Here is a 25,823-nt window from a genome sequence, read left to right on the forward strand (position 1 = left end):
CTTGACTTCACTCAAAATGAAGGACTTGCTGATTATTTAAAGAGAGAGAGAAGGGGGAGAGAAAGATATAAAAAAAAGGAGAGAAGGAAAAAGCAGCCACATGAAAATCCCATTTAGAGGCATTTCAAATCAACTTTGAACAGTATGAGCTTGGGACCCTAATCATTTGAAAACTGAAGAGCTGTTTGAATTTTCTGAGAAAAGGATTTCATTTAAGTAACTCAGCGCTGCATTCCCTTGGTCTCCTAGATTTTTGAGAGTCCTTCATCTTGGAATTGAATGTCATAACTGGACGTGACTCAAAAATGCAGCGCTCTTCACAATCAGCAGCGTACAATTTGGAGAGCATTTCAACTTAAGTTGCGATTGCTCTGCACCATAATGCCGACATTCTCCCCATTAACCCTCAGATTGTTCTTTGGACAAAACAACACGTGATGCTCAGTGACATGATTCTCCCTCCTCCCTCCCTTAATATACTTTGAGGCTTTAACAGGGAGTGGAATAGCAGTATAGGCCAGGGAAAGGGTGATAAACTGTTTCTTACCTTTAATTTCTCCCCTACCCAGCTGACCTACCTATGCTTTGGGATGTATGGCATATTTGCATACCTATTTGCATAAGCTTGTGGGAGTCTGTGTCTTTTCCCTATGGGTGAAAAAGCAATTGGTGGAGGAAAGCTTTTCACTTTAAGTAACCCAAACAAGTGGAGGAATGGTTGGATATCTCTTCCACCACCCTATTTTAAGAGTAAGAGCTTTCACTCCGTAACTTCACACAAATCAGCCTGCATATCACAGTTTCCCCTACCCTCCAAATATACTGTTTTCTCTGTCTCAGGACTTCCACCTTCTAAGTGGATTATATTAGCTGTGCCTATCTAAATATCAGCCCTTCTGTCTTCAACAGGACTTCCTTCACATTTTCCCTAAGCAAATGCAGGGTATGTTGATTTAACCCACCCATTCCACCCCACCCTTGCTTTTGGATGTATGACATACTTCCAGGAAAAAGGATGCTTGTGGGACACTAGAAACATACAATCTGTATCCTGCATGTTTCAAAAATAATTAAAACGTCTCTGATGTGCAGGAGGCATTTAGCAGAAGCAGAGTCAAAGCACCTCGATGAATGTCTGGCCAGCATTTGGACAGAAACCTGTTAAAAAGAGCTTCATCAGGAACAAGTAGCAAGTCCTCAAATGCCATTTTAAGGGGAAGGAAAATACTTGATTTTGTGTGGAGATGGTTCTTTAGAAATTCCATTATTTAAGTGCATACCCCTTGTGACAGGTCAAGCAAATGTTATCATGTACTTTGGTATATAGAGATAAGAACCATACTTGGTGATGCAGTAGTAGTGTGGCTTTTTTCTCTCTCAAGCGACTGCCTTTGGGCCAAAAAACAGTGTGCAAATAAACCAAAGCATAACGTAGCAACTTACTGGATCCCTGATCTAGTGAGGCTGGTGCACAAATATTAGTTCTGTGTGATGAAGACAATATATGCAAAAGCTGGGATGTGAAGAGACCCTTACACGCGTACAAAATGTTTTCATGCAAACATGGACTTTCTGATTTCGTAAGGTCCTTTGATGTTCACGGCAATTGGGGGAAAGAAGAGGGGCTGTAAAGCACAGAAAGAAAGCGGAAACCATGCTTTCTAATTCTTCCTTGAAGGTCCTGTTTGCATGCATGTGAAGCCATCAGGCACTCAGAGCAAAGATGGAGTGTTGCTTGCATCTGCACAGTGCTGAAATAAGTCATAGTGTTGCATTCACTTACATATACAAAAGTCTTGCTTATATGAAAGCAAAGCAGGGGGGTGCTCTTACTGTTTTCAACATGCAGAAGGACCCCATGTTAGTTTACACACAAAAGGAACATAAGCAAATTTGACTATTTCCCTCACATGCAGAGAGCAGCTTCTTCTACCTGCACCCTAGTGTTCTGCCATACCACACGTGGAAAGAAATTGTTGGATCAGGTGTAAAACATAACTATTATTATTATTATTATTATTAGGTTTCTGCAGTGTACAGTGTGTGGGTCTGTATGCACACACACGTATATAATATGGTAAATAGAGTCCTTATATCATTGTGGTATAATATTTTTTATTAATTCCCACACAAAAAACAAAATCATTATTTTAAAAAATAACATAATTTTTTTAACAACTGTAATCCCCAGAATTCCCTCTACTCCATCCCTTGGTTCCTTATATTATCTTCATTTATGCATGTCAATAAAATCTTTATCTACAATTGCCTCCAAATCTAAACATTACCCATAACATTACAAGTGTTTTTAAAAATCCTGCTAATGTATTAGCTTGCATACATTGCTGTTGTAAATATGCAATAAACATTTCCCATTCTTTTTTATATTTGTTGTCATCTTGATTTCTAAGTTTCCCAGTTAATTTAGCCATTTCCACATACTCCATTAACTTAGTTTGCCAAGCTTCCTTGGTGGGGGCTTCTTCTTTCCAGTGTTGGGCTAGCAATGTCCGAACAGCCGTTGTTGCATACATGAACAAATTCTTGTAGTCTTTAGGTATATCCATTCCTGTAATACCTAATAAGAAAGCTTCTGGTTTTTAAACAAAGGTTATTTTTAACTTTTTTTTTTCAATTTCTTATGTATCATTTCCCCAAATAATTTAATAACCTTACATTGCCACCACATATGATAAAATGTACCTTCGACTTCTTTGCATTTCCAACACTTATTTTCCCCTGTTTTATACATTTTTGCCACTTTAACCGGTGTTAAATACCACCTATACTTCATTTTCATATAAAGTCCTTATATCATAAACACTTATGAGCAACAAAACCCTGCATGAATAAATCAATCTTCTGGGCTAAACCAGGCTAAATAATATTTATTCATTGTCTTGCTCTGATACTCACTTATGTCTATACGTTTTCTAATAAAATGCGTGGGTCAACATTATCCTGAACTTCATTCCACCAATAATTTTTAAAAGCTCCTTTTTCCCAATAAATTGATTACTGAGTTGCCTTCCTTCTCTGGTCCTAACTGGATTTTACCATTTGAACTGCCTCGTGTTGATTTTCCATTGATCTGTTTCTTTGTCCCTCCATTATTCTCCTTTCTGCAGGTGGACTTGGGCCTTCTCCGCTTTGTTTCTGCCATCGGGACCCAGGGAGCCATCTCAAAAGAAACGAGGAAAGAATACTTTTTGAAAACATACCGAGTAGATACCAGCTCCAATGGAGAAGACTGGATTTCAGTCAAAGATGGAAATAATAAACCTTTGGTAAGGTTTTCAGTTTTCACAACACCCTGAACCACTTGTGAATTTCTAGAGTGCTTTATTAGTTGCAGTTACAATGGTACCTCTGGTTACGAACGCTTCAGGTTACGAGTTCCGCTAACCGGGAAGTAGCTGCTCCTGGTTGCGAACTTTGCCCCAGGGTGCGAACAGAAATCGCACACCAGAGGCACACATGCAGCGGGAGGCCCCTTTAGCGAAAGTGCACCTCGGGATAAGAACGGTTTCAGCTTAAGAATGGACTTCCAGAACGAATTAAGTTCGTAACCAGAGGTACCACTGTATTTATGTTGTTGTTGCTGCCTAAACAACATATTCAATGCTTGGAGTCAGACAGTGCTACCCATATCGCTCTTTTTAATAAGTAATAAAAAAACAGACAGAAACTCTCAAGCTACGAAAGAGCTGGAATGACAGCATAGTGAAACATCCAAGGTTTCTTCTTGCATTCTAATTTCAGAATTCCCCTTCCTCACAATAGTTTGTCCTTTTTTATCCCTGATATATCACACATGGATAGACAATAAGCACATCTTAATCTAGTTAGTACAGTGGTGCCTCGCAAGACGAAAAGAATCCGTTCCGCGAGTCTCTTCGTCTTGCGGTTTTTTCGTCTTGCGAAGCAAGCCCATTAGTGGCTTAGCGGGCTTAGCGGATCAGCTGATAAGCGGCTTAGCGGATCAGCTGATAAGCGGCTTAGCGGATCAGCTGTTAAGCGGCTTAGCGGCTTAGGATCAGCTGATAAGCGGCTTAGCGGCTTGGGAAAAGGGGGGGGAGGGGAAAAAAACCTGCAGGAACTCGCAAGACATTTTCGTCTTGCGAAGCAAGCCCATAGGAAATTCGTTTTGCGAAGCACCTCCAAAACGGAAAACCCTTTCGTCTAGCGGGTTTTCCGTCTTGCGAGGCATTCGTCTTGCGGGGCACCACTGTAAAAAAGTTCTGTTGCTGTAACATAAAAAACCAGGAAAACCCATTGGATATGATTTGGCCAAAGTAAAGCACTTTAAGACCCAATTGAATACATGCATGCCTATCTCACTGAAGTTGATAGAAGTTGCTGTGTTTTGTCTGGATTGCTGTACCCAATGTTTTTAGACTTTCCCAGTTTTGTTGTTGTTCAGAAATGTCAGTTGTGTTAGACTCTAGCCACTAACACCCATGCCACAGCAATATTACTTGTCCTTCCCAATAACTACTTGGGCCCACTGTCTAGCTTTCATCACTCATCACTTCAAGTAATGCTGTTTAACATTTAAGGAATGGCTAGCCAACCTTTTTAGGGCACTTTTGGATTTTTGAGAGTGACTGCTGTGGGCACCCCTCCCCCTCTAGTTGCTTCTCTGCCTCCTTCCCTTGAATCAGTTCCCTCCCCACCAAGAGACAGAACAAACGTGTGTGTATACACACTTAGCTATTCAAAGAAACCTGAGTGAAAATGGGACACAGTAGAATTAATTAGAGTCTTGAGAAGCACATGGAAGCTGGAAGAGGAAGTAGGAAAAGAGATTCACTCTTCCTATTTCCTCCTTCAGCTCTATATGCTTTTTCTCAACAAAGTCTTACTAACCAATTTTACTGCTGGTTTTATATTGTCAGAAATGTGGAAGCAGTTGTAAGGCATAGAATGATGTTAGGGGAGAGGGGAGAAGAGTAATGTTAATTGTGTGTTTCACAACTGAAGTAGTACACATGCCCATCTAAAGGGGAACCCTCATAAGATCATTAAGTCCAGGTCTAAAATTACCTAACTGCACCAATGGCCTTGACCAAAGGTATGGTTGTACTGTGATAGGAATTTTATGGTCTTAAATATATAGTAATGTTCATAACTGCACATACATAGATCAGCACAGGAAAGCCAACCTGGAACCATTTTGATTCCTAAACTGACCAAATCCTTTCTCTGCAAGGTTAAACTGGAAAAGCCTCCCCATTGTCTGTTTCCTCACAAATCCTGTCTCAAAGATATGAATAAAGTGTGAGCCTGTGACCTGGCCCAGGAAATAAGTATTTTACCACTACAAAAGAATGGCCAGGCTCCCCAGAAATCCAATCAAGTAACTTGCCAGACAGGAGATAAACAAGGACAAGAGAAAAACAACATTTAAATTTCTGTGATGTAGGTGGGATGTATCTGAGGGGTGGTCTTAGGTTACACCCCTTCTGTGATGTATGCATAATGTTTCTGGGGGTGGTCTTGATCTAGAGAATGGGAATTTCAAAAGTCTTTATAAGGCCTTGCAGGCCATTGTTCTGGGTCCTCTTCCTCTCCTGCGTGTGAGGGGAGTACCCTGTTGCAACAGATCAATAAAGATCAAGCTTACTAGCTGCTTTGCTTCTCAATATTCTCTGGTTGGCCTCTGTTATTTTCTCCTACCAATAGGGAACCTATGTAAGGACTCTATATGGGCTCTTGGATACCCCATAAGGGAAAAGGGCATATTTTTATTTACAACAGTACCCGTGACTCCAACACTATTTTATTTTCTTTTAAAATTTAGATTTCTTTTTAGAAAGAGAGAAAAAAGAGTGAACAGATACAACATGAGATAGAGCTCATTTTAATAGCTGTGTAGAACAGAGAAATATATTTCGTTAGGTCTGGCTTCTCACCCATGTATGACAAGGTGTACCTGCAAAAACCTTCCTGTTTGCATACAACTATTACAAATATAGGTCCCTCAGCTTCCTTTGCATTTGGTTGTCTTAACAAAATAATGCCAAAAATGGGTGTATTCAGGATTAATGATGCTCCTTTGAGATGGAAATGCTAAAAACTGCTAAGCTATGGGTTCCCTGTCATTCTGGCACCTTGCCTATATGTCACCAGTTCATGGCCATAACTTTCTTTGGGGGGGGGGGAATCAAGGTACTTGAGTTTAAGGGAATCTGTTCCCAATCAAATCTCAAAACTTTTAAATATTATGATAGTTATAACACCTTATTTTATAAAAACACAGTATATACCTTGAAGGGGAAAAAACTCCAGCATTGCACCATTGTGCCAAATGAATATTCTTTACTAGATATGATGTAGGTACCATGACTTATTCAGCAAGGCTCATGGGTCAAAGCCCAAAATATCCCCCACTGTTGCTATTTGTGCTTATAACATTCCTGAAGGTCTTGTGCCTCTTCTATTCTTCCTTATCAGGCATAACAGATAAGAGCCTAATTGTTTTTTTCCTATTTGTTGTCTCATACTGAAAGGGAGCCAAACTCTACAACGGGCCTTGGCCTAGCTTTCCTGTGCAATTAATATTAATAAGTTAAACAGATGGTTGGTAGTAAATATAGTCAATGTTTGCAAGACATTCCTGCTGATCTTCTTCCATGGCCATTTCCTCCCCATTAAAAAAAGGAAGAGCATTTCTTAGCAAGACTATAATGAAAGAAACAGATGAGACATAAAAGATGCTACATGGGCAATATTCAGTGTGTTATGGTCTTAATTGTTCAAAAACAGAAAGGTTTCAATGGGATTTGTTCCATGATAAAGATGGAGAGCAAGAAAAGTACGCAGGTTGATGACCTGGAGTTTTTTGATGAGATAGTCAACTTCCTTTGTTATAGTCTGCTCTGAGCAAAGGAAAAAACAGGAAAGTTGGGGGAAGGTGTAAGAAATTACTGTCCATAAAAGGAGAACTGCCTAAGATCTGTAGAGTGGAGTTTTGCATTGTTTAATGAAATGAGGAAATTAGTCACCTTCCTTGAGCTAAGTCTGTGGAGAATTTGTCTTTCCTATGGTACGGCTTTCCCAAATGGCTGCAACAGATGCATTATATATTTATATGGTGGTATTGTTTGTCTAGCTGGATGAGACTGTCAAGAGAGAGTAGAATGAACACGTAGTGGTAGCAAACAAATCTAGAGCATTTCAGACTACTTATGGAATTATCCATAAGAGAAAATGGTTCCTTTATAACTTGAAAGCTGCACTATTGGAAGGAAGTATGTGATGCTGAACTCAGTGGCTCCCCTTTAATAAGCATACTTAAACTCATTGGGTTTAAACAGCCCATATTCAATTATGGATTTGATTTTTATCTAGGTAAACAGTGAGTCAGAGAAAGTCCTCCTTTACTCCTCTATCCCTTTCAGACTCTGTGAATGCTGCACTTATTGTTATCAATCACATTATTTACAGGCAAAGAAGACAAAGTTTTGAACATGTTTAAGAGAAATTGCATTTCCTTCTCTCCTTCTGTAGGTGTTCATAGGGAACACCAACCCCACTGATGTTGCTTACAGACCATTTCCCAAGCCAATCCTGACTCGTTTTGTTCGCATCAAACCTGCAAGCTGGGAAACCGGGATATCACTAAGATTTGAAGTGTATGGGTGTAAAATTACAGGTAAGGGTTAAGTTTTTTTTTTATCTTCTTCTTTTTTAAAAAAGCAGAATTTAGCATTAACTATTTCTGTTTTTTCCTGCCAACCTAGCAGTTCGAAAGCACGTCAAAGTGCAAGTAGATAAATAAGTACCGCTCTGGCGGGAAGGTACACGGCGTTTCCGTGCGCTGCTCTGGTTCGCCAGAAGCGGCTTAGTCATGCTGGCCACATGACCCGGAAGCTGTACGCCGGCTCCCTCGGCCAGTAAAGCGAGATGAGCGCTGCAACCCCAGAGTCAGTCACGACTGGACCTAATGGTCAGGGGTCCCTTTACCTATTTATGTTTTATGAATATTTGCAGATGATGATATAAGTATAACCAGGTTGCAATCACAGATGTAATTCCCATCAAAGACAGTGGGGTTTACTTCTGATGAAACATGCAAAATTCCTTAACTCCAATGCAGATATTTGCAAACATGCTGAAGAAAAATGACTCTAAAAATTAGCATTGTTTATTAGGTGCTCCAGTAGCCAACAAACAACATATAATTTTAAAAAGTAAAAGTAGTCATAAATGTTTACTAGGTAGCTGATAATGGTTCAGTGATGTTATCTAAACCATGGCTAAGCATGAACACACAAATGTGCAGATACTCACAGGTAAAATCTCACCTGCTTCCCTTGGACTTGTTGGTAAGCCAAGAACAAACCTTGGTTATAGGTTATGGTTTCTCTGGAGCAAGACAGATCATTCAGGCATATCACTAAGCCAAACCATGGTTAGCTGTGAGTAGATTAGCAGCAGCAGGACGAGGGAGAGGAGCAAAAGTAGCTGCAACTTTTGCAGTGAGGACCTGCACTCTCATTCACACTTTGGCTTAGTGTCAAATATGAGCCAAGCCTATGTATTTTAGCTAAGAGAAAGTGCCACCTGTTACTGGTACCATGCTATTTTTATTTTAATTATCCTTATGATTTTAATAGATCTCTTATATTTATATATAGTTTTAATTGTATTAATGTTTAATTGGTTTTTAAGGATTGTCTCCCCCCCCCCACACACACACACATGTTTTTAGCTGTCTTGATTTTATCTGTAAGCTTCCTTGAGTCTCTGTCAGGGGGAAAGGCGGGGCAAAAATAAATACATAATAATAAGCAATCTCTTTTTAATTAAATATATATAGATTCCCATGTTTCAACACCATCCTGTGTTGCAAGACAAGCACATTTTTCTGACTTGATTTTTATGATACCAAATGAAACATCATTTATGAGGGAAAACAGAAGGAGAGAGAGATATGGCTAGAGGTGGCAAAAATCGATTTAAAACAATCATAATGATATTCTTTATTATTCCTATTATAATGAACTGTACAACAGCTATATTAATGGATATATTGAAGAATACTGAAAATGATTCTTTGGTCAAATATAAAAGTTCACAATTAGAAGTTACTTTTTCCATTCAGAAATTAGATATATATCTGGAAAAGAAAAGGCTCTTCATGGGTTTTTGTGGTTTCCTGCAGGGAAGAATTTCTTCATGGTATTTTTTCTTCATTTTTCTCTGCATATTTTTTAAAGGAAGGATTGATCAGAGAATTAAATTACATGCATTTGAGGTATTATAAAATGGATAGAATATTCAAAGAACTATCCAGAACGGACTTTGCACTGATACATATGGGGTATCTTGTGAAGTACACAGATTTACATAGATCCTTCAGATGTGGTGAGTGGAGTGATAATTTAATAAAATGTAGTGAAGAGTCTGATCCATCAAAATCCCAGTTTGTCCATAATACAAGGGCAATAATTCTGGTTCATTTACCACTAATAAGTCCTGTATGTATATGTATATGTATACATTTTATTATTGTTGTTGTTATTGTTGTTGTTAAGATTATCCTTGCTCTGGCATGCTGGGTATGGTGTCTGGACTCATCACTGACTCTCAGATTACTGCATCAAATGAATTTGAGCGAAACTGGATCCCAGAAAATGTGCGTCTTATAACGAGCCGTGTTGGGTGGGCACTACCACCACCCACCTCTCACACATACTCAAAGGAGTGGCTTCAAATAGACCTCGGTGAAGAGAAGATAGTGCGAGGCATAATTGTCCAGGGAGGCAAACACAGAGAAAACAAGGTCTTCATGAGAAAGTTCAAGATTGGATACAGCAACAATGGATCGGACTGGAAATGGATTATGGATGCCAGCAAGAGGAAGGCCAAGGTGAGGTTATAATTAACATGTGGCAAGGAAGAGTAATGTGTAGCTCGGTGGTTGAGCACACTCTGAATGCTGAAGGTCCCCAGTTCAAACCCTAACTTCTCCCATTAAAAATCATCAGGTAGCAGGTAATGGTGCAAACCCAATGGTCCAGTCCTAATTCCACTTTCCTGGAATAAGCCCATTGAATTCAACAGAACTAGCTCCTGAGGAGGGATTCAGAGTAAATTGGGATAGTTCAGTTGGTAGAGAATGAGACTCTCGGGTTCATGGGTTCAAGCCCCACATTCTGCAAAAGATTTCTGAATTGCAGTGAGTTGGACTAGATTATTATTGTGGTTTCTACCAACTCTACAGTTCTAGGATTCTATGAAATTAAAATCAGTTCACATTTAAAGGCAGACCTACCTAATTCATACTTCATAAAAACTGAAACACAGCAGTTTCTCAAAAATTGAAGTTTTCCAGATTTTGAAATTAAAGGAGAGTCTTTCAAAAAAAAATGTGTATATTAGACAAAATTGTATGTAAAATGTTATAGTAAATAATAACAATATACACACTCAAAAAACAAATGGTTTTCCAAACAAAAATATAAGGATATTGGACAATAAATAGCTGGTTCCGGTGAAAAGGACTTGCTGCTATATTTGTCAAGCTTAAATGAACATGAATATCAGCCACTTGTACACAGGCCTGGATGTACAGATTCATCCCATATTTGTAAAGTCAGAGATTCTGTTAAGCTGTCCACTTTTACAGCCAACCACCCTACCTGGATGACTGGCCTGTGGTCACTGAATGAGCTACATGGCTAAGGGTGGATTTGAACCCTGATCTCCCAGGCCCCAGTCCAATACCCTAACCACTACACCACAATGGCTGTTATAAACAGGTGCAGCTATTTTCTTCCCCATTTCTCTTGCGAGTGAGTGCAAAAGCGAGCCTGTTTTCAAATGACCTTGATACTGCAAGTGTGAAGAGTAAATGAATCTCAACAATGAGATCTAACCACTTATTTTTGTTTTTAAAAAACACATGTTGTTTTGACATATTCTTACAAACCCTTGGGGGAGAAAATAGAGCACCATATGCTTTTTATGTGACATACCTTATGCTGCACAACCTTCTGGTTCTAAATTCAAGGCAGTTGCCATAACTGTCAAAACCGGCAGCCTTTGACAAAAATGAATGCTGGCAAACACATTAAGTCCACTTAGAGTTTTCATTTCTAACAGTAAATAAGCTTCAGAGATTAGCACTTCCTTAAAAAAAAAAATCCCATATTGTACAACATGCATAATCCTACTAAAATATTCAACACATTTAATAATGTTTCTTTCGTGATGGAAAAATGTATTATAAAGGAATTTGATAAATTCCTAGGATTTAGGAGGCTGGTGGATTTAAAAACAGGACCAAGGTGTTTTGAAAACGTTAATCAAGCTTGACTGTATGCAATAGTAACCACTGATTAAAAGCAATAAATTAAAAGCAGCTCTGTTTCTTGAAATGAAACACAGTTTAATCACTGCCCTGTTGGAAGAAGGAAACATTGTATGCTAGAGTGGGGGGCCAACAGATTTTGCAGCACCAAGAAACTAAGCTGCACAGATTATTCAATAATTTTTTTATCCCACTTTCCTATAGAAGACATTCAGATGAAGCAAGATAACAACAGTGCAGTATAAATCGGCAAAAGAAGCAAGCATGTTGTAACATAAAATAATCAAGAATTTTTATGCCTGCATAAAAATATAAACAGACCAAATTCTATATACAGCATTCAATCAGCCACAAAACTCCTGCTGCGAAAAGTGGCTCTTAAACAGACCTCCAGAAGACCAGCAAGGATCAAGCCAGACCCCTGGGAGGGCACCAGTCTCCAATCTAGAGGAAGGGGGAAGCATCTCTCAAAGGAGAGTCAGGCCAAACACCTGACAGTGGCCGACTCAGAACAGAGCCTGCTGAGGTTGATTATAATACTTCAGCAGGGAGTATTAGCATGGGGAGGGAGAGAGGGAGGGAGGGAGGGAGGGAGGGAGGAGGCGATAAGCCCTGGGATCTCATGTAGCATCACAGAAAACTCTGACATTCTGTAGCATCTATATTGATCTATATATATAAAATCTATCTGAACAGCTGCATGGAAGCAAGAGCATGTCCAGACCTCAGTTTTCCATTATTCTAGTGCATAGCACACAATGAGGGCTAAGAATCAAACCATTAGTTCTAGTAAAAGTCAAGGCACCATGCAGAGCATACACACAACCCATATTTTGTTTCTATGTGTCTCACAGCCCCTTCCACTTGCTTGTCATTAGCTTACTTCTTTCTTCTTCCAATTCCTTCCATTTCTGATAATCTGGAACTACCTTAAAAATCTTCTTTTGGAGGGCATCTCAGGAACCCACATTTTATTGGGGAAGAGCTGTAGCTCAGTGGTAGAACACCTCTTGCGCTCAGAATGTCCCATGGCCACTACCACTCAAAATAGACCAACCTAGTGCCCTCCAGATGTTTTGGACTACAGTTTCTTTCATCCCTGACCATTGGCCATGCTGATTGAGGGGTGGAAGTTGTTGTCCAGAATATCTGGAGAGCACTGGAGTAGACAATCCTGGGCTACATTGGACTAATGGTTCTGAATATCACTGTGCACTTTCCTTTTTCCTGTTGAAAATGCATTTCAGTTTCCCTGAAGCAAATCAATAAACCTGGTAGTAGATGAAATAATAGTATCTTTCCTCTCTTCACCCCATTCTGAAAAGACTTGTGCATGTGAATGAACAGTCATAATTAAATCACAGATAGGTCTAGACTACACATATGACACAAGACAATGATTCAGTATAATTAGGATTCAAGGGACCATTAAATGTCTATTGAATTCTATGCCTGTGTGTCAGTACATTGTTCTGAAACCTTTTATAGAAAGTTTCCATTATTATATATTGCTATTTAAACGACAATTAAGTCTGGATCCCATAGCTAAAACTGCATGTGCCTGCACTGTAAATAACATAGACCCTCTCTCATTTAGCAGGGTGCTTTTATGATGCTTGAAACAAAATGCGACCGTAAAATAAATCCTAATAACTATGAATTAATTAGATATAAATTGCCACACCCTCCCAATCCTCTTTAATGAGATGTATTTACTGACTGCTCTGAGTACACTAATCATATATAATAACAGTGAACTCTATGTACTTATCAGATATATATAATAGCAAAGTCAGCTCTTTGAATGCTACTCCTTAATGGCACCATCCACACACACAAAAAGAGATTTACCAGAGTTCTCAGGGGAATTGCAAGGTTTGCAGAAGCACAGGGAAAAAATGGGATATGGAAAAATAACAGTGGAATAAAGAACCCCAAGCTGAGTATAGTCAGTGGTGGTCACAGAATACCATCTTTGGGAGGGCAAAACACAGAAAACTGAAGATGCGGGGGAATGAAAGGAATTTTCCTGGAAGAAGGCATAACTGAGGCTGGAATCCTGAACAAAAGGACTACACACATTTTGTCGCAGGTCCCACTTGTTGATTCCTTTTCCTGTATATTCCTATTATCCAGGATGTGAAGAAAGAACAGGGTTTGGGAGATCTCTATCCCCCACTCCCAACCTCACACATACACTGCTTTCTGGGTTCCTCTGTTTTATCAGCTTCTGGGTCATCTAGGAGGAATGTCCTGCTCTATTATGAGTGCTGTTTTCTCCCTAAAAGAATTTAGTATCTTGACAACTTGTTATCAAAATATGGTGGGGGAAGAAGGAAGACTAAAGGCTGGGAATTCCCTAAAATGCCTCTATAATCTTCAAACTGGATTCCAAAGGAGAGTGTAATTGTAATTGTGCTCTGTTCTCTGTGTCTCTGTGCATCTTTTCCTTCTAAGGAACCCGGGTATAAGTGGTTTTTACAGGACCAGAATTTAGAATTCGGCATAATGCTTTCAGGACAATAATTTTAAGAAGATCCAAACATCAGGTTTATGGGTCAGATATAAGTTACATTTTCCAACTTGTATTTTGTAATGTATGGAAAGCGGCGTGGTCATTTCTGCTGAGGGTACACAGAACAAGCAGTCACCGAGTTTGTGTACTTACGTTGGAAGATTAACTTGCACTGTCCATTCATGCCGGTTCCTATTTGGAGATTCATCTTCATGTTGGAAAAAGTAGCATGCTAAATGGTGCCATAAGCCTGCCACATGGATACCGTTGTGTGTCAGGATTATAACGTACATAAGTAAATCAGCACATGGACCAGATTTATTGAGTGAAGACACTGCACTCCAACCACTGCCAGAAACATGTAGCACTGGACTGTGTAGTCCACAAAGCATCAGGCCAATCCATAGATAAACCTTCTCATGGAAAATACCTCCAGACAGAAGCATTTCTGGTAAGGTGGCTTCCATGTGGCTGCCAAAATATATGCAGTAGACAGAAGTGATCAAGGTAGAAATACAGCAAGGTTAAAAACAAGCTAGACGATTGAAACACTAAAATATGGTTGACTTCTTAATTATGACATTTTCACTGGCTCATATGAAAGACTCATTTCATTTTCCACCTCTCTCCAAATTACATCGCATACAAAAGCAACATTGTACAAAGTCAAATGTTAATATTTTCTCGTTATGTTATCCACTATAGTGTTCTGTTGTGGGAGACCTCACATCTGATGAAGGAAAGCCCACAAGCTCTTCATCTCTATAACAAAAACAATGATTAGCAATCTGTAACATTCACCTTTGGAATTCTTGCTGTCTTCACAGTAACAAGAGCATGTGCATCCACAAGTTTGTTGGTTTTAAATAGCCACTTTTGAAGAGTTATTGCGCAAATTAAGTGTGGCTTTAGACAACTTCTGTTCTGTCGAGATCTGTGTTATAGATATAACAGAACTGACTGGTGTCCAAATAAACTGGTTATCCAGTTTCTCATACATCCTCAAAATGTCCACCACATCTAAGTTAGCAAGCATGTCAGCCATTAGCCTTTCCTAGGATTAGTTTTAAAGAAATCTGTCTCATGGGCACTGCTTCTAAAGTTTAATTTGTACACTTACAATATAACTATAATTTGTGAGCCTCTGGGCAAGTGGAGAAAAGCACAGTTGAAGTTTCTCTCTTGAAGAGGTGTCTTATCATAGCTAAACAGTGCCAGAACTTCCACAGTGAATCCCTTCCTCCGAAGTCATCCATGTAAATTTCAGATGTGAGTCTCATTTAAAAGATGTCTCATTAAAAAAAAAATCTGCTTCTGTGCTAATCCTGACAGATTGATTTCTGGAAACACTTTCACTTCTACCCCTTCCCATTTTTGAATGCAGAGTCAGCCACTTGATAAAATGTTTAGGATTTGGGCTACCTCTTGACTTTCTCAAATGCTAAAAGCATGAAAAATCTCAGCTGGCTAAAAATGGAATATCTCCTGTGATTATTAAACAGCATTCCTGTGTGATTTTGTATGTAGGTTTTTGAAGGCAACACAAACTATGACACCCCTGAACTCCGTACCTTTGAGCCTATAACAACCAGATTCATCCGTGTTTACCCTGAAAGAGCCACCCACAGTGGATTGGGACTGAGGATGGAACTATTGGGCTGCGAAATTGAAGGTAATTGCACAGCCTAAGATTAATATGTTGCATTAATTATTATTCTTTTCCTACATACAGTCCTGCTTATGCTACTGCCGAGTGAGAAATGTGAGATGAAATGACTACCACCAGCATGTGACCCCCGCCCCCCAGAATCCCTCAAGGGAATGAGTTAATAGATCATTTGCACATGATGCACAGTCCACAAAAGCCCAAAACTCATGCAGATCCTCCATATCTTCCTCTAGTTCAAGGCATTTGGTTTTATTTGAAAACAGTATCGATCTTTTCTCATTATACATATAGGTTATAGAAATGTGTTTGTCATGACAACTCACTTGGGAAACTAAGGGGAGCAGAACTTTAAAAAAGCAATTTAATGTGACATGAAGACCTGCTTTTCAAAGGGGAAAATGCTTTTTTTAAAAAATCCTTTTGCGTGACCCTCGCTAGCTCTTTGTATGCTGACCAATATGTATGAATAATCGACAAGAAGACCGTGTAAGAGCAAGCAGCTTGTGTACACATTGTCTATGACAGGCCTAATTCTGAAGCTCCCTGTGTAGATAGGGGCCTTCCGTTGGTCACATGGCGTTTCTTCTCCACCCACCAATTCAGAGTTTCATGTAAATAGTGGGGATACATAAAATGCCATCTACTGAAGAATAGAAAACCTCTTTCATACAGAGAACTCTGTAGCTACAACACATCCCACCTTCCACCCCCAAGTGAGTTCAGTTTCAGGTGGGGTCAATTGTTTCCAAATCTGCATCTTGAAAGCATATTATTTGACTTGACAATATTATTCTTGGCCTTCAGCTTAGACAGTACAGTACAGACCATATTAAGGGCAGGATATGGGAAAATGATAAATAAAGAGATGTTTCCTGTATGAAATGAATGGTCTTTGTTCATCACAGAATCATGCTTGCGGGCTGGAATGCTAACAAGTCTCAGAGTATGTTTTAATCAAGCTACGTTGGCTTATTTATTTCAGTACCTACCTCTGTCCCAACCACTTCTGACAGCAACCTTGTGGATGAGTGTGATGATGACCAAGCAAACTGCCACAGCGGAACAGGTGATGACTTCCAGTTGACAGGTGCAGAAACCATCCACATTCCATTGCAACACCATTTTTGTTCAGTCCAATCCCAGTTGCAATGTTTGCTTTGCCTCTATCACTCACAATAAGAAAGCATGACACATGCATGACTTTTTTTGTTGGGCGAGCATTGCCACAGCTTACATATATTCATTTTTATGTGCATGACAATTTAAGGAACCTGGAGTGGGTCTGTCACTTGTCTTTTAACCAATGAAACCATTAATTAATTGATCCAATTCAGATCTGTTTTCCAAGATTTAAATCTTTGTTCCTTTCTGAGATAATTAAGTGTGTATCTAATAAACATAAGGTTTGTTAAATAAAATCTAACACTCATTTCTGGGTTGTATGTGGCCTTAAGTACAGCAATGTATAAAGGTGCATACAAGTTAAAAACAAAATGAAAAAAGGAACAAAAAAGCTACCTTTAAACCATCGCAGAAATAGCTTCCAAAGAAAACCCAAGCTTGCATTTAACTCTGTTCATTAGTTAAAATTGACTTCCATGGCTTAATCAACTAAACCTTTAGTTGATTGATCTACCAGTTTAACCAATTACAGCTTGTAAGCCTAATGAAAATCTAGGGTCTTTTAAATTTATTTGTTTATTTAAAGTATGATTCCCCCCAGGTGATATTTTAACACAGATGTAGACTAATCAGTTATCATTTAACTGTCCTTTTCCAGAGAGTGGTTGGATGGGTAGGTATAATCTTAGAGCTAAGGTGCATCTTGTCTAAGACAGAGTTTCATTACAACTTGGGGAGATTTCTGTCAGTTTCCATTTAGCAATGAGGTCATTTAGGACTGGGGGCAAGGAAAGTCTTCTTCTTTATCATTAGCATACACAATTTTGCCTGAACTGAAACTCAGTGGTGGTCTATCCTTCTTACTTCTTCAAAGTCACACCTAAGTCTGTGCAGTACTGTTAAGCACTAGAAAGGAAAAAGAAGCTGTAGAGAGCAAAAGTCTCCCATGGGCTCACTTTTATGAAGACCAGAGTGTATCTGTTTCTTTTATATACCATAATTAGCTTGGCTTATGTAGCTGTTTGGAACTCTCTTCTCCCATAAGGCTATATGTCTGATCTGCTGGATAGAGCCTATGTTAGCCAGAGCTAGATACCTACAAATAAGTGGCCTCATTTCCCTCCTCCTACAAGTTACTGCATGATCGCTCCCTTATGAGCTGGAGGGCTAAACATTTATTGTTTCCTACATAGCAGTGCAGCTTGCATAGCTACATTTCCAAGACAGTTAAAATCTGGCAGTGCATACTCGGAGGACTTTAGATAACCTTAGCCAGGTAGCAAACAGTTGTTTAGGGACTTGGGATGGGTTTTAGTTTCCCCTTTAGTCAGCAATTAAATGGTGGGGAGAGGGGGGGAACCCTACTAAAGCTAATGAAAAAAATGCCTACGAAAGCAAATACACTCATTATTTAAGTGTTTGCCTCATTCCGAATCTCACATTCCCCCACAAAAATAATTACTAAAAACAGTGTAGTCTTTCTATATATTATACACACATCCCGCACAGTTGTAGTGCATGCTTTTCACATTACAATTTCTCAGGCTGCCTTTGCTTCTTCTTATGTAAGTCAAGTGTAATAAAATACCCTTCAAAAAAGCTGCAAAAGTGCTTAGAAGTTCAGCAAGCCCTCAGCATTGAAAAACGTCCCGCTGCCTGGCCTTTCTGACTACAGAAGCCTGCACACAGCTTCAGTGCTACTAGATGGAAATTATGGCATAGTCTTTGAATAATATTCTGTAGAAGACCATTGAGATAAAGGACCATATATACCCCACCCCATGGGTACTACCGCCAAGTCCCAAAGCCACATCTCTCATCCATTCAACCCAAATCTAGATTTGCCATTAAGACAAACCAATGGGGACAAGAAGAAAAATGTATGAACAAGCTGGTTTCCAAAATTCCCATTGATCTTGCCTTTCTGTTATTCCACTTCATTGAGTTGCTTTCCATCTGGTTTCAAGACATTAAGAGACAGGAAAAAAACACTGGGCTGGTTCAACATCCCTCTCTCTCCCCCCCCCCCCTCCAAAAAAACCAACCCTATTCCGTATCTGGTATTTTCCTCTTGCAGAGGAATGCAATTACTCTCCACCTGACCCCTCTGCCTCTCATGGCCAAAGCAGACGTGTGTGTTTACTCACTAGTTTGACTATAAAGTGGAATGAAGAGGTCTACTTTTATCCCTAAATGGAGTTGGCCACAGACAGGAGTGCCCCTTACCTTAAAGGTAAAGGTAAAGGGACCCCTGACCATTAGGTCCAGTCATGACTGACTCTGGGGTTGCGGTGCTCATCTCGCTTTATTGGCCGAGGGAGCCTGCGTACAGCTTCCGGGTCATGTGGTCAGCATGACTAAGCCGCTTCTGGCGAACCAGAGCAGCGCACGGAAATGCCGTTTACCTTCCCACCAGAGCGGTACCTATTTATCTACTTGCACTTTGACGTGCTTTTGAAATGCTAGGTTGGCAGGAGCAGGGACCGAGCAACGGGAGCTCACCCCATCGCGAGGATTCAAACGCCAACCTTCTGATCAGCAAGTCCTAGGCTCTGTGGTTTAACCCACAGAGCCACCCACATCCCTGCCCCTCACCTCACCTCTCTACATTCTGCTGCTTTTATCTGCCCCCTCCCACCCAGTAACACAGCTGGGGGGAGAGCCTTCAAGCAGCAGAACCTGGGTCAGTGTCTGGGGGCGGCATGGTTAGGCACCTGTCATGGGCCTAGAGCTCAGATGGGCCCATCAGTGATCCTGCTGACCCCCCTGCCCTCAGTGCTTTGACCCCTGCTGCCATACAGACCGTTGTACAGCTCTGCTGCTGCTTGCTTCCACTGCCAGGCACTTTTGTGTTCTGTACCCATCAGACCTAATGGTATATATGGAAGGAAGAGAGATCAAAACTCATAGCTCATAGCTCAATACTTTGTGACTAATGGTCCATCACATTTTAAAACCAGGATAATAAAGTCAATATTATTTTACGTTACTATTAAATTGATATTTTTATTATTATTACTTCTGTTACTATTATTAGAAATCTACAAGGAAAAGTAAACAAATCATTGCATTAATAAATCTAGTAAACTGATTGATTGATAGTAACCTAATCATTACATAAATAAATAAATAAATATGTGTGTAGTGCAATACAAGTGAGTGGGTTTATGTGATAGAATACAAGCGCAAGCTTTAACAGTATTAGTCTAGGGCAGTTCAGTATCTTTGTACATTTTTCTGCCTGCAAAGGGTTTGAGACCCACAAAGAGTGCTCCTGTTGCTTTTTTATTTCTTTAATATGGAGAGTTTACGAATTATGCTCTTAGGGTTCTATTAATTGCACACAACCCAGAAAGCCTAATTGCCCAAGTGCATCAAAATAAACTTGCCTAAGTTGTATAATTGCAACTGCACTTTAAGCTAATTGCTACTTTTACCAGGCCGATAAAAATTTTCAGTTAATAAAGGCAAACATTGTTAATGCATGCATATTTTGTCCTATATATATCCTGCATGTCTGACTTGTACCTTCACCACTCACTCTCTATCGCTCTTTCCTTGGCATGAAAGTATTATAGCTTCATTAAACCTCATCACAATCATTATAGCACTTTAAATGTTTCCCTGCAGCGATAGGAGGAAGGCTTGGTTGATCGCAATCAGTGGCTTATTACTTGATACATTTGGTCCTGACTTTTCTCCCCCTTTTCCCCAAAGCCTTTATCTATATGCTTAGAAGAACAAAAATACATTTATTACATGATAAAGTAATCATGGACTTCAAGAATTTCACTAGGATGGTGAACAAGTTCTGGTTATACGAACAAGTTCTGGTGATAGGATACTGGTAAATTATCTAATTGTCCCTTGAACACTTATTTTTGGAAGAATTGAGTTAGAATACACAGCAACAACCATGGACCACTTTCTAATTGACCCATGTGGAATCATGTAAATATCTATTGCATGTGAAATGTCCACCTTGCAAGACCATCACTCACAACTGCACCTGTCATTTGCCTTCTGTTGTGATCTGTTGCTAAGGGAAGAGTGGGACATATTATGTTCCTAAGACTTTTCATGCCCCACAAACACACCCATGAAGCCGTTCGAAGGCATTGGCTCCTTGGGCTCATCCATGCAGGAAGTTACTGTGATTCTGAGTTTGCCTGGGACTTGTTTTTTGTGTGGCATCCTTCTCAACCAACAGGAAAAACTGTCTTGTGGACAAAATCGGCTTCCTCGGCCAGTAAAGTGAGATGAGCGCCGCAACCCCAGAGTGGTCCACGACTGGACTTAACTGTCAGGGGTCCTTTACATTTACCTTTAAAGTTCCAAGAAACATAAATGAGTTCATGTTCATTGGTCTTGCGATGCGGCCTTATATAAATCACCCTCAGTTGCTTCCTCTGTAAAGAGGATCAATTGGTTAAATGTGTATGTTTGTGTCCAAGATCATAAGTCTGAAGAAGTTTTTCAAGTATTATCCCTCTTGACAAAGAAAACCAAATCTTGAGTGTTTCGATTTTGGGGTTAATTTATGCACGAATACTCACATAGCTAGATGCATAAGCAAGGAACTTTTCTAAGTTATTTACATATCTACTTTTTCTGTTCTACGTGACATATCATATGCAATTCCTTTTCAGGCAGTACCACAGCCGTGATAACAGAAAACCCAACAGCAGCTGACACTACAGTACAGCCAGGTATGATGCTTTTCTTTTCTTTTTAAAAAGTGTTTCCAGTTAAAATAGAGTGCATTTCACAATTGTTATCTTGTGCCAAAGACAGATATAATGAATTGCAGGACTCTCTGGCTTTCCATCCCTTCAAACTCTCTGAAGTATAAAGTAGCATCTGGTCTCAAAGCTCAGTACAGTAAATATTTTACTCCTTCCATCCACATGTATATGCAGCACAGAACTAGCTTCCCGTCTGTGTCGTTGCATGCCAAATGGTGACAATACTACCCAAAAATTCACAGGCCAAATCACACGCTGCACTTTCTGAGGTGAGGGGGTGTGTGAATAAATAAATTGTATCTCTTCTGTGACAGAATATGTGTTTGCAAACTAAAAAGGAACAAAGGCCATAAATAACCAAGGAGGAGGCCATCCTATTTTTAGCTTCCACCATTCTGCAAAACCCGACCCAAAAAAGCAGTGTGTGTTCGTTTTTTCCCCCACCACGGAGTTGGCAGTTTTACAATATTCTTTTCTAGCGAGAATCCTTGAAAAGAGTTGTGCAAAGTGCTACGATAAACTTGGGCAGAGAGGAGAGAAGCTGTTAGTGGCAGCTGGTCCTTTCTCCCCCTCAATCAATACAATAGCTAATAGCTTTTTGAAAAGCTCTTAATTTGCAGTTACATGGGGCTTCATAGTAGGAGTTCTGGCCATTTTTAATATCCTGTATGGCTTGAAAGGAGAGAAAGAGAGAGCATCTCCCCAAAGTTCTCCAACAGTGATCAGCACCAATGTTAATTTTGTTGTTGTTAATAATTGTAAAGAGGGGAACTGGTCACTCCTCGGTTACTCACATTTCCTTTATTAAACTGCAGTCAGGCACAGTCTCCAAAGTAATTTATTAGCAGGGTGTGTATGTGTGTATAAGTATTTCCACTACAACATGACACTGGGGGCTTTGGTACAAGCAAAACATAAATGTATTAACAGCATTCATGCTTCCTTAAAGACAACTGTGTTTCAGGCCTGATTAGCCAAAAGAGAAGGTGGTTAATTGCAAGGTTGTGTCTCTTAACCTTTGGATTTCCATGTCATGAAGGTGAACACTTTCCCCAGCTCCAAACTGTTTTCTTCCTCCCAAGATTGTTCAGTCAGCATAGGCTATTGTGAGCAACATCCTGCCCTCTTATTTCTTGAGACAAACACATTTGTATCTGTGCTTTTGCAGACATTGTATTGATGGGACAGACATTATATTGGCAGTTACATTACTAGATGGTTTGATTACTTTCAAGTACGTGTGCATTCTGACATTTATAGGAAAGTCCTGAGCTACTCGGTAAAGTATCTTTTATATAAGCTTCCAATTTAAACAAAAAGATGGGCTTTCTCACATTTCCTAGGTCTCATTTTATTTCCCAAATGATCCCACTACCACATTCCCTGTGCAGTTTAAGGAAGCAAGAACTAAAGTTGCAGAACTAATTCATTACTAGGGAATGCATGCAGTGCCCAGTGCTTGCATTCGGGGACAAATGGAAAACCAAACTGAATGGTCCCCATTTAGCTCAATTTCCATTCGTCTCAAAATGTCGGCTCAGGGGATATGAATGGACACCAATGGGAGTCTCACTCAAGACTCACATTCCTGCCCGTTTTTGAAGGAAGGGAAAATGCGAGGGCAAGGAAGCACATCCTGCAAGCGTTAGCTGAATGCCACCCCTTGCAAGAAGTCACGGGCCTGTTCAGCACTGTGGGGTATATGCCAGAGCTACACTCCATTCAAGCTTCCATTCATGCAAGAATTGTAAGCTCTCTGCATGCGAAGTTCAGGCTCTTAAATTCAATCTTTCTTTCTTGCGATTCAGCAAAGTACATGACATTGAGAAGTATGGGCTGGAGGAATGAACTGAATTCCTTCAGGAACCTGCAAAAGCAACATGGAAGAAGAATACTTACAAAGTGCTTGGGCAGAAATGTTGTTCTGATCCTTTTGCATGTGTACCCTGAGAATCGAGTCTCACTGAGGTGAATCAGACTTACTTCCAATTAAGCAAACATTAGGAATGCAGCTGTAAACCTTCTAAGGACACCACATATATTTTTCCAAGTGTCCGTTGTCACACTGCAGCAGCTTCTTGCTCTAATCATTGTTCCTCACACTACTGTAAACATTTAAAAAGTAACATTTGCAGGGGCACAGATAAAATTGCCCTGTCAAGGCACTGAGCTGCTGCTGCTGCTAGTTGGCGACAATTGGTGACAGTTAGTGGCCTCCATCTGAAAGCCATAATGTGCAAGCCACCCCTTTGTCAAGAGCTCCCAACTGCTAAAAGTCCATGCCCAAATTAAAAGTTGCATAGAGTGTTTCGAAATTAGTCTCTTTATTCAAACATTCACCTGCTTGAAAATGGCGTTGGGTTATAGCTAGCATTGGTCTTGCCCAGAGAAGGCACACTGAAATTAATGAGCATGGCTAACAGGCCCATTGATTTCAGTGGCTCTGCTCTTGAGTAGTGCTTCATTAGACACAACTCTTTGTGTCTCCAAAGTGGATATTTGATTGGTGGCATCCCATCCCTTCTTGCTTAAAACAGATGAGTGCAAAAAGAAAAAAAAACCACAAGAGGGGACCCTTTGTAGACCAAGATAGACAAATGGTATTGCACAGAATTTGTCCAACTGCTTGTTCATGTGGAGTATTAATGATTCCAGCCGAGAGCAAGATGTGGCCAAGAAACGCAGCTGTTGGCTACTCTCACAGGCCAGATTTGTTTTAATTACATAATGCCATGTACCTCTATGCTTGTTAAAGAGTCATATGGAGATTTTGCTACACATCACCCATTAACTCTAATTCAAACAGCTTGTTAGGCAACTAGTGCCACCGTATTTGCTGTTTTCCTCTGTACCTCTGGCAAACTGAAAATGTAGGAATTTGGGGGGGGGGGTGTTCTGAGCAAAGCAAGACCAGTCCTGCACTTCTGGTTCTGTTGACTCAAGGCAGTAGCTCGACTGCTAAGTCATTTTCAGATGCCAGCCCTGAAAGCCTAGCCAAGACAGTCAGGGGCTTGTTTCAAGTGCTCTACATATAATGGAATCATTTGGAATATTGCAAACCAGCAAGCTTGTACTCACTTGAATTGGCATTTGCCTGCAATATATTTGCCTCATCACTTGGCCATCTTTTAAATTGCCTAACTGGGTATTTTAGACATCTGCTGCTTTCGCGCGTGTGTGTTTTATGAAAACATCTGCACTAAAATCACAAATGGGCAATTGTAAATTAGCATCAATTAATTGAAATAGTATGTTCAATTAAGGTTTGTGAGCAATGAGGACAGCTACCTGAGTTCCAATGGAATATTTGAATTATTGTGCAATTCAGCAGGCAGAAAACAAATTTAGCTGGCATGAATTCCTTCATATTGCACACCTGACCCACACCTATTCTGTAATGTTAGTGTGCAATATTTTTCAGGTCCACAAGGGCCCATATTTAACCCAATTCTCCAAGTTGCCACTTACATTGGAGGTTTTTTCTCCTCCTTCTCATTTCAAAAAATTAAATGCAATTGATGCAACCTACCAGGTGTGGGTCACAGTCCATCCGCTGAAATCTGATGCAGTATGTTTTCATTATCACAAGAATGCTGATGGTGTAGGGTTGCCCTGCATTACCTCATTCCTGGTGAAAGAGAATTGAATTGTTGCACTATCAATCTTCCTAGTTGAGCTTGAAGCATCATCAGTCACAACAGCAAGACAATATTTCAAACATGAGTTCATGTTTGAGATTATGGGAGTTTCTTTTCATTCTTTTGTTAATTAGGGATAGGTTTTTTAAAAGTTGGATGATGTCTTTAGATATTGACCTTCTTAATATTACCTGGTTGAGAAAGAGAGGAGGGTTATTAATTTAGGAGTTGTCCATGGTCAAGTGGGCATTTTCTCCCAACAATGAAAGTATATTACCTATTTTGAAACTTTTTTCTGAAAATCCAAAAAAAACCACAAAAAAGGATTTAGTTGCGTGGAATTTGTTTTTACGTTAAAATTTCAGGCTCCATTGAAAGATAACAAACTATTTCATGTAAGACTACTAGGCAGAACTAGACAAAATCTGGAAACAAGATATGATCTCATCCAGACCAAAATAAGCTACATAATACCAGACTTCCCTTGTTTTACAGGGAGCTTCTTTTGAAGCCTATTTTGTATATAGTTGGCTGTGGGCCACATTTGTCTTTCGTCCTTTCCAAATGTATTCATTTAAATGCTGCCATCTTGTGGGCCAATTAAAGTGCATGCAAAAAAAAATTATTTATTTACTTATGATCATTGTTACCACCTACAATATATTGTATGATTTGCAAAAGTAGAAAATAAGCCCCATCCCCACTAATTCCCCTGGCACACCACCCACTATTCCACCATGCAGCACAAAACCTCTTAAATAATCCAGTAGTAAAATCAGCAGCAACTAGGCCCTTGACAACCTTTGAAAACCTC

The 25,823-nt window shown here is 39.8% G+C and overlaps 1 protein-coding gene across 12 annotated transcripts in view; it reads left to right on the plus strand.

Annotated features, from left to right (window-relative positions):
- The window catches only part of NRP1 (neuropilin 1), a 127,940-nt gene that overhangs the window by 89,051 nt on the left and 13,066 nt on the right, over positions 1–25,823 (plus strand). For 10 of the 12 annotated variants that reach the window (XR_014517422.1, XM_083466717.1, XM_083466711.1 and 7 more), the window contains 6 exons: positions 3,129–3,287; positions 7,513–7,657; positions 9,543–9,877; positions 15,363–15,507; positions 16,487–16,591; positions 21,276–21,335. Coding sequence is in view for 11 of the 12 variants with exons in the window: in XM_083466717.1 (XP_083322843.1) it covers positions 3,129–3,287; positions 7,513–7,657; positions 9,543–9,877; positions 15,363–15,507; positions 16,487–16,591; positions 21,276–21,335 (949 nt within the window). In the remaining variant the exon portion in view is untranslated. The remainder of the gene's footprint in view (positions 1–3,128; positions 3,288–7,512; positions 7,658–9,542; positions 9,878–15,362; positions 15,508–16,486; positions 16,592–21,275; positions 21,336–25,823) is intronic. The other 2 variants (XM_083466718.1, XM_083466712.1) reach the window with 1 other exon arrangement.

Source organism: Podarcis liolepis (assembly GCF_965112155.1).
Source record: "Podarcis liolepis genome assembly, chromosome: 12".
Classification (NCBI taxonomy): Eukaryota; Metazoa; Chordata; class Lepidosauria; order Squamata; family Lacertidae; genus Podarcis; species Podarcis liolepis.